Consider the following 15,038-nt stretch of genomic DNA (forward strand, 5'->3'; position numbering starts at 1 on the left):
TTATTATTATTATTTTTCATAATCACACCGTAACAGTATGACACAATAAAATACAACGTTTAGTTTTGGGCCCTCCAAGGGAAAGAAAATGGGAACCTCTGATCTCGTTGCTTCTTCTGGCAGTCTACCATCTTCCCTGCGTCTCACAACTTGCAGTTTGTTTGTGGATTCACACATTTGTTTCGAAAGTTCTGGATGTTTTGTTTGTTTGCTTATGTGTCTGCTTATGTGTACATCTGTCTTATCTAGAAATCTCCAAATGAGAGCGACATGGTGGCCCAGCATTTTACAATCCTGACCAGCAGTAAAAAATGTATAATAAAGCTGACAATCGATACAGTGGAGTATCTTTTGGGGGATCTCCACATTTAATGATGATGTCAACAGCAGTACAATTGTACGTCAGGTGATACAGGGACATTTTTCAGTCAGTGTTCAGTGTTTTATTTTGTTAAAATCATAAATTCTATGTGGTTTATTCACAGTCAAGATTTGTGCTTTGCGTAGTCGATGTGAACTACTCTTTTGATCAGGAAAAGCAACTTATGGATAGTCACATAGACATCCTGATTACTTATACAGTGAAGATAAATTATTTGATTAGATGAAGACATTTTTAGTAATCGATGACAAACGTCAGAGACTGAAAAGGTTCAGGAGACTAAAATGTGTTCATCAAAACTTTAAAAAATCATATTTATCTCAATAAATGTGGTAACGCCTCATGTCAGAGGCTACTCACAATTGTGTTGTACAACTTTCTTTTAAACCAGCTTTTTTGTTGCATATAGTCAAAATAAAATGCCCCTTGCTTGTGTACGCTTCTGTTGTGAAGGTGATCTCTAGGAAAATAATACATGGTCTAAAGTGTTCAAACATGAAACCCAACAAAAAGGCACCAAAGTCTCATTGATCGCTGGAGGTATTTTGGGAGTTGTGGATTCTGGTGTTTGACCTTATAAGGGAAAGTGAAACCCTGCTGCCAGCTGATGAGCCTGTCAGGAAACGCTGACCTGTGTGGTTGTCAGGGCGACAAATGGACACTTGAAGCTCTGTTTAAATGAATGATGAATACAAAGATGATATTACACTTACTTACTTATTGACACTTAGAGGATACAACCAAACGCACAAGCAGGATGAAAAGTTCACCTTTTAAAAATACAAGTTTTTAACCAGGGGTCTGTCGGCTACATCAGTTGGATATCACTTGAATTGAGATTTATCATCACATATTAAGGAAAGTTTAATTAAGGGGTTTCATTTGAGTGGAGTGCTCTGAATGTTAATTTTGTTCAATAATATCAAAATGTTTTATTTCACCTACAGTTTGACTTTTGCTCTATTTCTCACACAGCTGTCATGAGGCCCACTCACACTGTAAAGTCAGTCCAAGGAGAGAAGTGACAAAGCAATCCATTATTTCCTGCTGGTCTCCATCTCACGTTACTGAACGGAGAGGTGCTGAAGTGGTCCAACCCACAGGATGATGCCAGTCGCACTCCAGACTCCCTCCTGTCCTGAACACACTGTGGGAACGATTATCATCCCCGCGCATCCAAAGATGACATCTCCAGTCACCAAAGCCATGATAGAGTCCTACGCGCTCATGGTCATGGTCATGGGCACGTTTTTCGTCTATTTCTGCGGCATGGTGTGGGCTTTTTGCAACCCGAAACTGAGCGGAGCCGAGGAGGAGGAGTGTGGGACCGGGAAACAGGCAGCGGAGCACGGGGACGACTGCTCGGTTTGCGCCCCAAATCCTCCAGAGCCGCATTTCAGGTGCGCCTGTACGCACGTACCGGCACCGCCGTACACCGCACAGGGGCTCACACAGACCACTTATGTTAACTTCTGGGATGATACTGACAGTCTGCTGGCGGACTGCAATGCTCTTTGTCGTGAGGATCTTGGAATTAACAACCAGATTGGAAGTAGTCAATCCTGGATCGCATAGGCTGAACAGATGGTGACCTTACCTCCCATCCGTGTCTGCGTATTTTAATTGCTCTCCTCATGTAATATCATACTTCATGGAGTTGGATAAAGTGGATGAAAACAGGCAATGCTCAGTTTTATTGTAAACTCTTTTACCAAACCATCAGAACATACATAATTCTGGTTCTTCGTCCTATAACAGACATTTTATTTCAAGATAATAAAGATGTAAACAGGAAATCAAATCTTTCAATGCTTATGGAATTACTGTAACTTGTTTTTGTGTTGTGCATGAGGCAGCGAAGTGTGTGACAGTCAGTGTGCGGCTGCTCCCAGTCGAGACCAGAACAAAATACTCTCCCATCCCAGAATTGTGTCAAGATGATCCAAGGGCATGTTGGGATTTTTTAGTTTTTCCTTCAATTTCTTTCTCACTTCACTTTCCATTTGCAGTAATTTCTCATACAAAGCCTCAGATGTTTCCAGGTCGATATCCATCTGCAAAGAGGAACAGACGACACAAAATCACTGCATGATCTATCTTCAAAGGCTTTTTAAACTTTCAAACTCTGAATTTTTTATATTTACACTTTAATGAGGTAATAACACAAACTCAGAAATATTTATCTTTTCCAAAAGTGAATAATCAAGCTGTTCTCAGAGGAAAATAAGGTCCCCAGAACACTGTTTGAAGCTAGAAAAGGTGGCAGGGTCCGCCACATATAAACAAAGTAAAACAGTATGAAATTGAGTTGTCCTTTAATGTCAGTTTGTTTATTCAATAATGAAAGCGAGGAGAGTTTGTTTATTTACTTTGTTTAAAATGTCGTACCCAAAACTACATAGTGCACCGTCAGTGAATAGTATTCCTTTGCCGTACCTTACGCGGTTGTGTGTAGTTGTTACCCAGCCCGGATGTAAAACTGTGGTACTTGGCTTGAGGGTCCAGTGATTCAGGCTTTTGCTTAAATAACCAGAACTGCAAGAAAGAGCAGCATTCATGAATTAATTTGTCCTAAACTGAGTGTGGAAATGTGGACATTTGTTCAACCTACCAGGGCTTCAGCTCCGTTGTAAGGGGTCAGCGTGAAAGTATTGGTGAACATTCTTATCTGTGATCATGAGAGAAAGATGCATTCAATATGAGCAGGTAGCCCCAGTTTTTCTGTTCTTCTTGCATCCATCACAGGACAAAGACAAACTCAATAATTTGCACTCACAAGCCAAAAGACGGGCATAAGCACGGTCCAGAGGAAGGCTGGGAAGGAGGGCAAGATACCGTAGGTCAGATTGGTCATCACGAAACCAGGACAAATGACAGATGAGAACAAACCCTAGAAAGCACAATGAAAGCAGGACAACAGTCATTAACTCAGTTTAAGATGCATGGACATGTGAGGTGTGTGAGAGCCGACCTGCTTGTTGTAGTGTGTGTTGAGCGCCAGGCTGAGCAGGTCGGAGGCATATTTGGAGGAGCTGTAAGGTTGGGTGCCTCTCTTGTGCTGTATGTCTTCGAGGTTAAAAGCTGAGCGGTGAGCGTTACTGGAGGAGGTCCAGATCAGCTGGGAGGTCTGGCTCGCGTGGCACAGAAGAGGTTCCAGCTCCCGGATCTGGGACATGACACAGGAGAACAACACAGCATTAAAACAGTCATTTTAAAGCATCATCAAGTAACTTTTTTACAGCTTCAACATAATTTTGATGATCACTTGTTTCTGCAAGTTATCAACAAATAACATTGTCATGACGTAATTGAAACACCTTGAAACAAGACAAAAAGAGGCAGATTAAGTTTTTAAATTAAAGTTATTTTTTGAAACTTGGTTGATTTATGTGATAAGCGGGTGAAATGGCTAATTTTAAGTGTATTAGTGTAAAGCCTTTTGTGGCTCCAGAGGGAGCTGCATGTTATCTGATAAATCGCCTCTAGTGATGTCATTCAGTTGCTAAGTTGCATTGTGGGTAATGTAGGCACCAGGTTTTGAAAAGCAGTCCACTGCTCTAGCATTGCTCTCCTGTAACATTGTTATGGACGGATGTGATGAAAATCCAAACAGCATTATTCCACGCATTCTTCTTATTTTTCAACACCTGGTGACTACATTAACCACAATGCAACTTTACTGTGATGTACCACTGAGTGACATCACTGGAAGCAATTTATCAGATTACATTCAGCTTCCTCTGGAGCCACAAAAAGGCTTTATACTACTTTTTTTTTAACTTACAGGCTAATACTCCCCCTAGACTTGTAAACACACTTTTCTGTGCAAAATTGGTGGAGTCTTTAACTCCAGCTGGAGTTACCCTTTAACTCCAGTTTTTCCATGATGGCAACTTAATCCATGTGAAAACACACACTAGGCAGAATATTGTCCTCGGTGACCTTATGGCGAGAACACTACATACTGTTCATTTTTAATGAGCATCGTTGCCAAGTGACAGACAGATCAAGTGTCACCTATATTTATTTCATCGAGGGTACACAGCTGACAAGAACTGCTCTCCCTGCAGAAAACTGAAGATGTGTCCGATTCCAAGTCTAGATCAGATCTTACTAATAAATGATTTAGTGATCAGAATGGCAGACACTCACGAGCAGGAAGTGACCAAAGAGGTTTGTTGCAAAAACTTCTTGCAGGCCGTCAGGGGTGACGCTGTCCTTCTGCGTCAGAATCCCCTCGCCGGTGGCAAACATGGTGATGATACGGCTGCAACGAAGACATCATAGAAATCTGAGCATGAGGAAGGCAGCATGAGATGTTTGAAATAAGAAGTAGCTTCAGAAGTCAGATTTTTTTAACACACTCAGTGGAGACAATACCGAATGCTGCATGTAAGCAGGTAAAATCGACATAGTACCTGGAGAAAAGGCCTTTGAAAAAGGCTTTTACATCAAACTGTGGGTTTGGCATGATGCCTGCGTTCAGGTAGAGGTAGTCCAGCCGATTATACCTGCAGCAGACAACCGAAGTCACACACATAAAGCACAGGTCTGTAGAGCATGACCTGCTCTGTAGTGAAGACTCTATGATCCTGCTGTGAGTCTATCCTCCCACCTGAGTTTGACCTCCTGTGCAGCAGCCATGACTGAGGAGATGCTGCTGGTGTCCAGCTGCAGCAGGGCCACCTGAGCCGCAGGGTGAGAGGCGAGGAGCGCCGAGCGAGCAGCCTGAGCTCGCCGCATGTTCCTGCAGGCCAGACACAGCTGCAGACCCTCCGTGTCCTGAGAGAGGAGACGCTCACACAGCGCCAGGCCAATCCCGCTGCAGGGAAACACATACAATGTGCTGAAATGAAGCACTGGACACTAAAAAAAATGTTTTTCTCCACTTTCTGTTGAAGTAAGTGTTACTAACCATGTGACACTTAAACATCCAACGTGCCAACAAATTGTAAATCATGCATCTTATAGTAAATACACATTGTTCCCTTACATTTCATCATTTTAAAATATAAATGTAAGGTTGCTGTATGTCACATTCTGTTGATCATTTTGGCAAATTTTTTATTGTTTCAACCAAAATCATTATTCTGTATCTTTCCTTTTGTGTGTACGCATACTTGGTAAGTAAAGCTTATTCTGATACCTGATACCACATTGAGGACATCTTTGACCTAATTAATCTTGTTTATTCCACATACATTTACTGTATCTGACAAAATCATGCTGCCACTTGCGTCAAGACTCTCTTGAAAAGGAGATTTCAAACCGTCAAATAAATGAACAAATTAAAAATAACAATATCCTTTTGTAAAATAAATAAACAATAGCTAAGTATTCACTAACAATTCAAAGGATTTCATTACAGATAATGAAGAAAAGGTCTCTTGTGTCATGAATCCATTACACTTCAGATGCCAGACATCATAAAAAAACACAATAAATACAACTATTACCTGTTTGCTCCCGTCACCAAAATCACCTTATTCATCTTTTCTAGTCCAAACTGGAAACAAACTGCGTACAGAAACCTCAACACACTCAACAGTACGACATTAAGTGACTTCCACTTTCAGAGCAACAAGTCCTGTGTCTGCTCCATGGAAAGTTCTCCACCCCACGTGAGTCATTATCTTCACTCTGCTTTCATTTTGTTGTGATTGGACACCACCGCAGCTCTCAGCCAATGAAATCCTCTCACCACTGGGCTCAGATTGAGGGACCGCCCACACATCATGAAATATTCAGTGCCTATGAATGAGACAGGAGCTCTCAGAGAGGTAGAATCCCCTGTTTAAATTTTATTTGTATTTTGTCTGTCCATGTACAACTTCTGTTTACAACGTATATAAAAACAATCTCACTTGGAAAAAACCAACAACATAAGAGTACAAATATGTAATAAAACTACACATGACATGTCTCAGGGTGATATTACAGCTTTACATCTGCCTCCAATTTATCTGTAACACAGAGGGGATTGAATATCACATTTGACCTTTGCCTCGCTTACGTAGCACAGAATGACAAGGGTTGACGTGACCATGAATTAGGCCAGGCATAAGGGTCATATTTGTACAACTTTAGTGGGACAAAGGTCTCTGACAAGAAGATAGAGACCGTAAATATGGTCGAATTAGCTGAAACAGTGGAATGCAGTATGAAGTTCAAGCTATCAGAGAGCTATACACAGAATTATGTTACAAAAGAAGAAGAAGAATCCAGCATACGTCAATAAAAGAAAGAACAGCCGATAACTAAAACCTGGAGACGAGTCATTAGCTGTGCTATGAATCCGAAGCACTCGTACCATTACATTATTAAGGCTGAATATTCCCAGTTCCTCTACTTTCCTGATATCAAAGTCAAAATACTTTCTCTGTCAACTGCGACAAACTATAAACACATATGCATTAAAGGAGACTTATTATGCTTTTTCCTTTTTTTTCCTTTCCTTCAGTGTTTCTTATAGGTTCTTTCAAGATCTTGATCATAAAAAAAGTCCACATCAACAGAAGCTCCTCTCTCCCACAGAAACACTGTTCCTGAAACGCCTCGTCAGTAGTCCCGCCTTTAATTCAGTGACTTTGTGACATCACGCTGCGTCACCATGTCACACATTTGCATAAGTTATGCGTAGCAGCTAGTTTGCCACGTACAAATTGATTCAGCACAGCTACTCCGTTGTTGTGAGCAGTGCTGGGTCAGGCATGTGTGAGCTGACCAATCAGAGCAGACTGGGTTTTTTGGGAGGGGGGGCCTTAAAGAGACAGGAGCTTAAACAGAGACAAAGGGGGAATACAGTGCTGCAGCACTGGACAGTAAGAGAAAACGGATGTGTTTTTTGAGCATTAAAGCTTGTAAACCTATTCTAGTAGTAACCCAAAATAAACTTCTGAACCTGACAATTAGCAAAATATGTCTCCTTTAACTGGTCCGACACCCAAAACACACTCAGTAACATCTTCCCAATAATGCTGACTGTAAACACATACTTTTGATCCAACATAGCACATGGTCTGCATCCTGATAAACATCTGGTAACATCTGATCAGGTATCAAAGAGCTTGCTGTTAATATCAAGACAATAACAGGTGCAGTGCAGTAGGGAAAAAAAAATATTCTGAAGCAGTTTCTAAATCCAAAATGTGAGCAGAAAAGTACTGAAAATCAAATACGATACTCAAAACAACTCAGAGATATTATCCACAAATATATCAACAAAACATAGACAGAACAAACAAATATGAACATATAAATATTAATACAAAATATTGCTATTTGAGATTTAAAACTCATCTATTGAAAATACACAGTCATATACACTTCATGTTCAAATTGCTGTGGAAAAACTGCAGGGAGAAGAGAAAGACTTGCTATTTCCTTGTTATTCTAGATGAGATGAAACTGAGATGAGATACTTGAAATATACTGAAATGTGACAGTGAAAAATGCTTCGCTGCACTTTTCTACATTCAAGCAGTCTTCCAAAAGAAAACACAAGAAAGTTTCTTATCGAACACTGTAACATGGGAGATTTGAAAAAAAAAAAAAGAGAGAAAATCAAAATACATTTTTAAAAGTGCCGAATGTCACTTGCTACATTTAACTTTGGCTTCTCAACACAACCAAACCTTCTGTCACGTTTCTGCGTGTGCTTTGGTGGAGTATAAAACAGAGTAGATTTTATTAAGAATGCCTGTATGTCTTATAAAACATGTGATGTGATTGTGCTAGTTAAACTCAAACTGACACACACTAACAGTCTCTGGTAGTCCATCTTTGTAGTGTGTAAGTCCATGAAACAGTGTTTCCCAAATCGTAGCTTGGAGCCCACAGGTGGCGCTCACCCTGTTCCTCTACTGAAACAAGATAGCTTAAACCTAGATCCATGCCTGAATCACGGTCTGCTCTTGTCATGCACCATTTCCTCCAGAGGTGAGCAGACTGGGAATCACTGTCTCTAACATCGCCCTGGCTGTTAGTCCAGGAGGGCTCGGTGTATTTCCTGGAAGGAGGGCCGTTCCTTCGTGTTCCTCCTCCAGCAGCTCAGCATGATCTTGTAGAGCGAGTCTGGACACAGCACAGGCTGAGGCAGGTAGATCTGCACAACAGGGAGCGAGAAATGTAGCCGGGGATTCGCAGGTTTTCTAAATATATAAATGAAATGTTTGTGACGACACTCACCTGTCTTTTCTGGTCCCTGAAAAACTCCCCTGTGTTTTCTATCACCTGCTCATCAGTGAGCTGAGAGTAGGGCTGCTCCTTGCAGAAGTTTAGTATCTCCCACAGGGTGACCCCGAAGGCCCACACATCGCTCGCCGTGGTGAACTTACCCTGCACAGGAAAACAGTGATGAGCACATTTTATTAAACAAGCTCAACAAAATGTTCCTCGGCTTGTCAGGAAAACATTAACTGGAGGTCAAAATGTGTGTTCAGTAGCGGCCCTCACCAGCAGGATGCTCTCCCATGACATCCAGCGTATAGGCAGCACCGCCCTGCCCTGGATGCGGTAGTAGTCACCGCTGTACAGGTTTCTGCTCATGCCGAAGTCGGCTATCTTTATCGTGTAGTTTTTGCCCACCAGGCAATTCCGCGTGGCCAAATCTCGATGAACGAAATTCAGAGAGGAGAGGTACTTCATCCCCGACGCTATCTGAGCGGCCATGTAGCAAAGATTACTGAAGCTGGAGAGGAGAGATAAGAAACAGTGTGTTATGAACAAAACATAAACACATACTCCCTTCTGTCTCCCTCCGGTTCGTTCAACAACCACTCACCTGACAGTGGGTGCATTGCTGAGCAGAGCCAGTTGCCCCTCGGGCTCGTGGCGGGAGAGGAACTGGTTGAGATCTCCGTTCTCCATGTACTCTGTGATCATACAGAGAGGGTCGCTGTAGATGCACACAGCCAGCAGGCGAATGATGTTGGGGTCCTTCAAACGTGACATGATCTTTATCTCTTTCAGGAAGTCGTTCCTGCCAAAATCAAAAGAGAGAAGTGACTCACTTTACACAAAACAAGACATTTGGCGCAGATCACTCGGGAGCGTCTGGAGTCGATACCTTGCATTTTTGTTGGCGTCTGAACGGAGCATCTTCACAGCCACTAAAACTGGCTGGTCCTCAGGGATGTCGAATAAAAACTCCTTATTCATGAACTCCTGCATTCCCTCGGCTTCACACAGGTGCACCTGGAAGGACGAGGAAGCAGAAAGGAATACAACATTTAGGACTTCATTTGTGTTTCGAGCTTGCCTAGAGATGTAAGAAAGGCTGTAGAGGTAATGGTGCACGCACCTCTCCAAACTGGCCCTCTCCCAGCTTCTCCTTGAACGTGAGCAGCTTTCGGGGGAACTCCTCCACCACGACATCCTTCCCTGACAGCAGGTCCATAGTCAGAGCAGGGATGGCGTACGTGTTGCTGCCAGTCACGCCTTGCAGGTTTACGATGTCTGCTTCTGCGTAGTGAGGGACGCCGTCTTGAGCTACGGTAGTTGTGGTGGATTTAGACGCAGTCGTGCCAGTAGAAGCTGAAACACAGCAGGAGCATCTCAGTAATCATTGGCCGCGTTGATTATAATATTATATGTAAGAAGACGTGTGTGTCGACCTACCAGGCTCCTCTGAGCTCTGAGCAAACTCGGGCAGCTTGCATATGAGGCGTGATGGCTCCTGGTAGTCAGGGCCGAGGGGGAAGATGCGCTCATAGGTGGAATTAGACTCCTGCTCACTGATTGTGCTCGACTGGTTGTGGTTGTAGGCGAACGTCTCGCTCTGTATTGACAAACTAGCGGTTAGTTCATCGTCCAGCATCCGGCGAGAGGCCTAGAATAAAGGACGTGGGGGGTGAAGGAACAAATCTGACCACCTCCCAAAAAAACAAAAACTCTACATGGAATTGCACATGAGCTCACCTTCTCCAACATCTTCTGCCACACCTGCCTCCACAGGATGATGACGATGATGGCCACAAGGATGAAGATGATGGCCACTAAACAGCCAATCAGAATCCGGGTGTTGCTGTCATCTACTTTGTGGGTGGGGTCGTCCTCTGTGGCGGGAACAGATAGACAGGTGCTATTAAAGATGGAGACTGTATGGTCTGTTTTCATGTGTATGTGGGGGACCATACTGTACTTCTCCATTAAAACCAAACAGTTTTGACTTGGAAAAAAGGATTTATGTGAAACGTTTTGCAAAAGCAGAATACACCTTTGTCACAGCACATGTTGTATCTTGTCAAACAGGTTTAAATAATAACATCCACGGAGGTGTGGCGCTGTAATCCCACATGCTGACACGCCTAAATGGAAGAGAGCCAACTAATTCATGTTATTAGTTCCACCTGTGCTTTTCCTGCTATGACAAGTTGAAATTTCTGCTGTGAGAAAGTCCATTATCAGGATGTGGAAATGTTAAATAACTGCCCCGACAGGAAAGTAATCTCCCTCTTCAGTTCAGACTTTACACACATGAGAGCCAAATGTCACTTCCACCTTCTCTGACCTTTATTTCAAAGGGAGACAAGTTTTGTGAGGTTCACCCTCATGTGTCATGTTGTGTTACTTCCTGTCTTCCTCCCTTGTCATTGTCCTGATGAGGTCAACCTGTCCCTGATTGGTCTCCTGTGTCCTCTCTCTTTGTCAGTTCTTCTGTTTTGTTCCTGGTGTCTCTGCGTTGCTCCTTGTGTTTTCTGCCCTCATTTTTCTGGACACCTGCCTGCATTCCAGGTGCTTTTAGTTTGTATTTCTTTTGTTTTTTGTGTTGTCCTTTTTTGTTTTTTATGGATTTGCCCCTTCAACCTGCCTGCCTATGTGAGGGTCCTCCCTCTTTTTGCAATCTGTCCAGTGTTATTTTACAGATCTGTCACAGAATCAGTCCCGACCTTCTCACTGATTGGTTGGTACATATATGAGGATCTAAATGTGAAATGAGGAAGCAGCTGGGCATCATTTCTACATCAATCATAGCAAATCCAGAACAATCTCTCATTTCTTCCATGGACAATTCATGCATGTGGAGTGATTACTGACCTGGCTGTGTGTTTGGCGTTAGTCCTGTCTTGGGCGGAGCCAGTGTTGTGTTGTACATGGCTGTATCTGAAAGGTCAGATGACACACAGCTGATCAGCATTAACAGTTTATTTTAAATTAGAAGGGTTTAAATAGTTACTTTTCTACCAATTACAGCTTATACAAACAGTTGTTTGATCTGTACCTGACTGGAAGGTGATCTCACTGAACAGCATCCAGGCATCAGCAAAGTAGAACTGGCACTTGATGGCACTGGCCATGTGGTTGGCCAGGTTGACGGTGACGAAGCGGGCGCTGGGGTTCTTCTCGTCCACCACAGGGCTGAAGGAGAGCGGCGAGGCCTCCCAGTCCGACTCTGAGCGGAAGTAACACACCACCTGGCGGAAGGCCTTGACGTGCCGGGAGAACATGTTGTTGCAGTGGACCTGGACAGATAAAATGGGAGGATCTTTAGTACGGATGAGAGGCTGAAAAAAACTGAGAATATGATCTGGTACAATCAGGAGACTCACTTTCATGGTGGTGAAGTTTCGTGTGCGGTCAAACTCAAACATGATTTCCACAAATCCACTGGGGTAGCTCTCATTGCTCCAGCCAACGTAGTCGTACCCGGGCCACACATTGTAGACGTGACTTTGTGTAAAGTCATCCAGGCCACACACTCCATCAGTCAGCTGGCCCAAACCCTCTGTCATACTGAGAAACAGAGAAAAAGCAGTGTAAACATCCTTTATAATCGCAGTAGGCCCCTCTGTTAATAGGTCACTGAACACTAGGTGGCAGCATTGTCAAACCAGTCCCTCACTCCTGCTCTTGACTGTGATATCATAATAAAGGCCATTTTCTTTTCCCCTCTGCCTCAACGGAGAGTGGAGGCCTGCCTGTGTCATGGAGGACATTATTCACCGCACCATAATCCAAACACTACTGTCAACAAAAAGACTGATTGGTTCATTCCGGTTTTTTAAACATCATAAGCACGGTTGACTCAGTCATTCCCATGAGGTATTGCCTAACAGTAAACCAACATGAACCACTCACCACTGTCTGTCTCTGTGCTTTCACCATGGTGACCAGCAAACAACAAGGTGAGGGGGGAAAAGTACTGACGGAGGATGAGAGCCATGATGGAGCAGTGAAAAAAGGAAGGAAGGAAGGAATAATTAAACACACACAGACACACACCTGTGGATGACAGCTCCATCGTAGACAGTGTCGTTGACATAAACAGGGTGAGAAGGCGAGTTCATCTGTTCTCCTGCTGGAGCGTTGTACGACACCAGACCGTCTGTAACGCAAAGAAGATGAACCGTCATTGCAAACTCACCTTCTGTAGTAAAAACATTTCTATCCTTTTGTTCCAACCAGCTTTAAATTACCGGAGGTTTGCCTGATGCATGGCATAATGGTGTACATTAATGAGCATTTTAGGATAACACGTGTGCATGAAAAGCATCAAAAAGGCCAAGAGTGGAATGAATCTTGACCTGCCTAATTTCCGCTTGAGATTTTGAACATGGGAACCTTTTGATATTTGATGTCAAAGCGAAATAATAAAAGGAAAACACGTGTCACAAGTGTCTAAATGCGGTCTATTTGATATGGCAGTGTTGGTGTTGTTCCTAGAGCATCATAATTAATGTTGTTCCAGGACAATCATTGAAAATGACCAATCAGGCTGTTGTGATGTCAGAAACTGTGATTTTCAACACCTTTCAGACACCCGGTGTGCTTTCATTCAGTGGTAATATTGTGAACGTTGAGATATGGTGGTATCAGTGTTGTATAAACAACTGTTTCCAGTTTTTATGTCTTGACTTTATGGGCTCAAAGGTGAGGACTGATGCCAGCTCAGCTGTGATCTTTGTTCCCAGCTCCCTCGCTCATCAGTCCTTTCATACTCTCAGCCACCGTCTTCTTACCCAGCCATTCACAGCCGTAGAGCTCCACCCTCATGCAGACGTTCATAGAGTGGTCGGTGACGGGCATGAAGCGGACGAAGCGGGCGATGATGGGCGGCTCGAGGTCCTTGAGCACAATGTCATAGGCGTTCCTGTTTCCTTCAATCACCTGGAGGTAAAACAAACACACGTTGACCTCAGGAAGCTCACTAATGATTGAGAATGAAGTCATGGCCTCTTTATAGATAATGAACAATGAAAAAAATCCCTTTATCTATATTAACACAGCAGGTATAAACAATGACAGGCCATAAAACTATGATGATGATGAGTATCAGTACTCTGAAGCACCGACAGGCTGGCTGACCTGCTTGCCCTGCCTGTTCCTCCACGAGATCCAGCGGCTCCCATCACGGCTGTACTTAATCTTGTACATCTGGGCGAACTCGTTACCGATGCCTCCGGCGTGACGGCCTTGCGTGCCCACGAGGGTGATGAAGTGGAGCGAGCGAAGGTCAATCTGGAGGAACTCCTTCAGGCTGTCTGGCTCCACTGTTATCTCTGGACACCACGCGCCATCACCCTCCTCGAAGTCCAACCTGGGCAGAAGGAGGGAGAGGGATGTTCATATTAGAAAATACGGCAGGAAAGGGAAAAGAGCAGGGGGGAGAAGGAAAATTAGGACAGGATGGAGAGGAAAAGGTGAGAGGAGAAGCACAAGTGAGCGCGGTGGAGGATTTCAGTTCTTGCAGCCTGTTATAAAAACACCTCAGTGACAGCCTGCCTCATAAATTCATCTTAAAGTGTTAATTTTGGGCAAGGGGCTGGCAGGGGCTGAAAACACAGCCGGGATGGATGGGGAAAGAGTTTTACATCATTATACTGATACTTACAGAAGGCCACCCAAGATCTTCTGCACACACACACACACACACACACACACACACACACACACACACACACACACACATATAAAAGCCTCCTTAATCATGTGGCTAAGTAGAACTGATACCTCAGTTTGTGGTTTACTGCAAATAAACAGGCAAAGGCACCTTGCAGGATAAACCACCCACACACACACACGTGCCTCATAGTATGTTTACCCTGATAATGAGTGTGTGTGTGTGTGTGTGTGTGTGTGTGTGTGTGTGTGTGTGTGTGTGTGTGTGTGTGTGTGTGTGTGTGTGTGTGACCTACCGGCCATATCTAGCCGCCGTGGATTCGGACCACTGGCTGGAAGCAGAGATGTCCTCATCCTGTATCTGCCCTCCTGACATGCCCAGAGGATACCGACACACACCTGAGGCACAACAAACACGTCGGATTAAAAGACTTAGAAGGAATAAATAAACAGATCAGAAGATGGTGCCTTAAACGTTCATCCTGTATTTTACTAAGAAAGGGAGCAGACTGATTACAAGCAAGTGTTGCTAATGAGCAGCTTTTTTGTTTTGTTTGGAGTCGCCTCCTGAGCTGGACTATTTTTTATTATGTAGTTTTGGAAAGGCCAGATGACAGAGTAGCCTTTAATTGTGCCGTTATGACCCATTCAGGGAAATATGACTTTTCATTTGGTTTCCCCTTTTTCTTTGGAAGCAACCTGTGATAATGATTTCTCATGAAGGGAAACCACAAGATCGGTTTGAAGCACTGAATTTGAGATGGAGCAGATGGAGGCGGTGCATGGTGACTAGGTACATTTACTTTAATCAGAAGAA

The 15,038-nt window shown here is 43.5% G+C and overlaps 2 protein-coding genes across 3 annotated transcripts in view; both read right to left on the minus strand.

Moving 5' to 3' along the window:
* Window positions 1-2,049: 2,049 nt before the first annotated feature.
* hsd17b7 (hydroxysteroid (17-beta) dehydrogenase 7) lies at window positions 2,050-5,980 on the minus strand. The gene is made up of 9 exons (XM_084354432.1): window positions 5,839-5,980; window positions 4,998-5,204; window positions 4,801-4,893; window positions 4,535-4,649; window positions 3,354-3,548; window positions 3,159-3,272; window positions 2,994-3,050; window positions 2,819-2,917; window positions 2,050-2,436 (listed from the first exon to the last, which is right to left on the minus strand). Exons 1-9 carry the CDS (start codon window positions 5,871-5,873, stop codon window positions 2,254-2,256), a joined length of 1,098 nt encoding a protein of 365 aa, XP_084210558.1. The 5' UTR covers window positions 5,874-5,980; the 3' UTR covers window positions 2,050-2,253.
* Window positions 5,981-6,152: 172 nt separating this feature from the next.
* ddr2a (discoidin domain receptor tyrosine kinase 2a) overlaps window positions 6,153-15,038 on the minus strand; it is a 32,412-nt gene continuing 23,526 nt past the window's right edge. The window contains exons 3-17 of one of the 2 annotated variants that reach the window (XM_084354264.1): window positions 14,518-14,620; window positions 13,688-13,919; window positions 13,342-13,489; window positions 12,605-12,707; window positions 11,932-12,115; window positions 11,604-11,844; window positions 11,420-11,485; window positions 10,301-10,437; window positions 10,001-10,160; window positions 9,684-9,916; window positions 9,450-9,577; window positions 9,165-9,362; window positions 8,837-9,071; window positions 8,570-8,719; window positions 6,153-8,486 (exon numbers count right to left, since the gene is read on the minus strand). In XM_084354264.1, the coding sequence (XP_084210390.1) occupies window positions 8,364-8,486; window positions 8,570-8,719; window positions 8,837-9,071; window positions 9,165-9,362; window positions 9,450-9,577; window positions 9,684-9,916; window positions 10,001-10,160; window positions 10,301-10,437; window positions 11,420-11,485; window positions 11,604-11,844; window positions 11,932-12,115; window positions 12,605-12,707; window positions 13,342-13,489; window positions 13,688-13,919; window positions 14,518-14,620 (2,441 nt within the window). In that variant the 3' untranslated portion in view covers window positions 6,153-8,363. Of the gene's footprint in view, window positions 8,487-8,569; window positions 8,720-8,836; window positions 9,072-9,164; window positions 9,363-9,449; window positions 9,578-9,683; window positions 9,917-10,000; window positions 10,212-10,300; window positions 10,438-11,419; window positions 11,486-11,603; window positions 11,845-11,931; window positions 12,116-12,604; window positions 12,708-13,341; window positions 13,490-13,687; window positions 13,920-14,517; window positions 14,621-15,038 lie in introns of both variants that reach the window. The other variant, XM_084354263.1, reaches the window with a different exon arrangement.

This window comes from Pagrus pagrus, assembly GCF_965226575.1.
Source record: "Pagrus pagrus genome assembly, chromosome: 6".
Classification (NCBI taxonomy): domain Eukaryota; kingdom Metazoa; phylum Chordata; class Actinopteri; order Spariformes; family Sparidae; genus Pagrus; species Pagrus pagrus.

What these genes read in the sequence shown, in the direction of transcription:
- hsd17b7 (XM_084354432.1), bottom strand. Translation starts at nt 5,873, where the DNA reads ATGAATAAGGTGATTTTGGTGACGGGAGCAAACAG. An exon ending in TTGGTGACGGGAGCAAACAG is followed by an intron (nt 5,205 to 5,838) that starts GTAATAGTTGTA and finishes GTTTCCCTGCAG; the next exon opens with CGGGATTGGCCTGGCGCTGT. An exon ending in ACACACACTACAACAAGCAG is followed by an intron (nt 3,273 to 3,353) that starts GTCGGCTCTCAC and finishes TGTGCTTTCTAG; the next exon opens with GGTTTGTTCTCATCTGTCAT.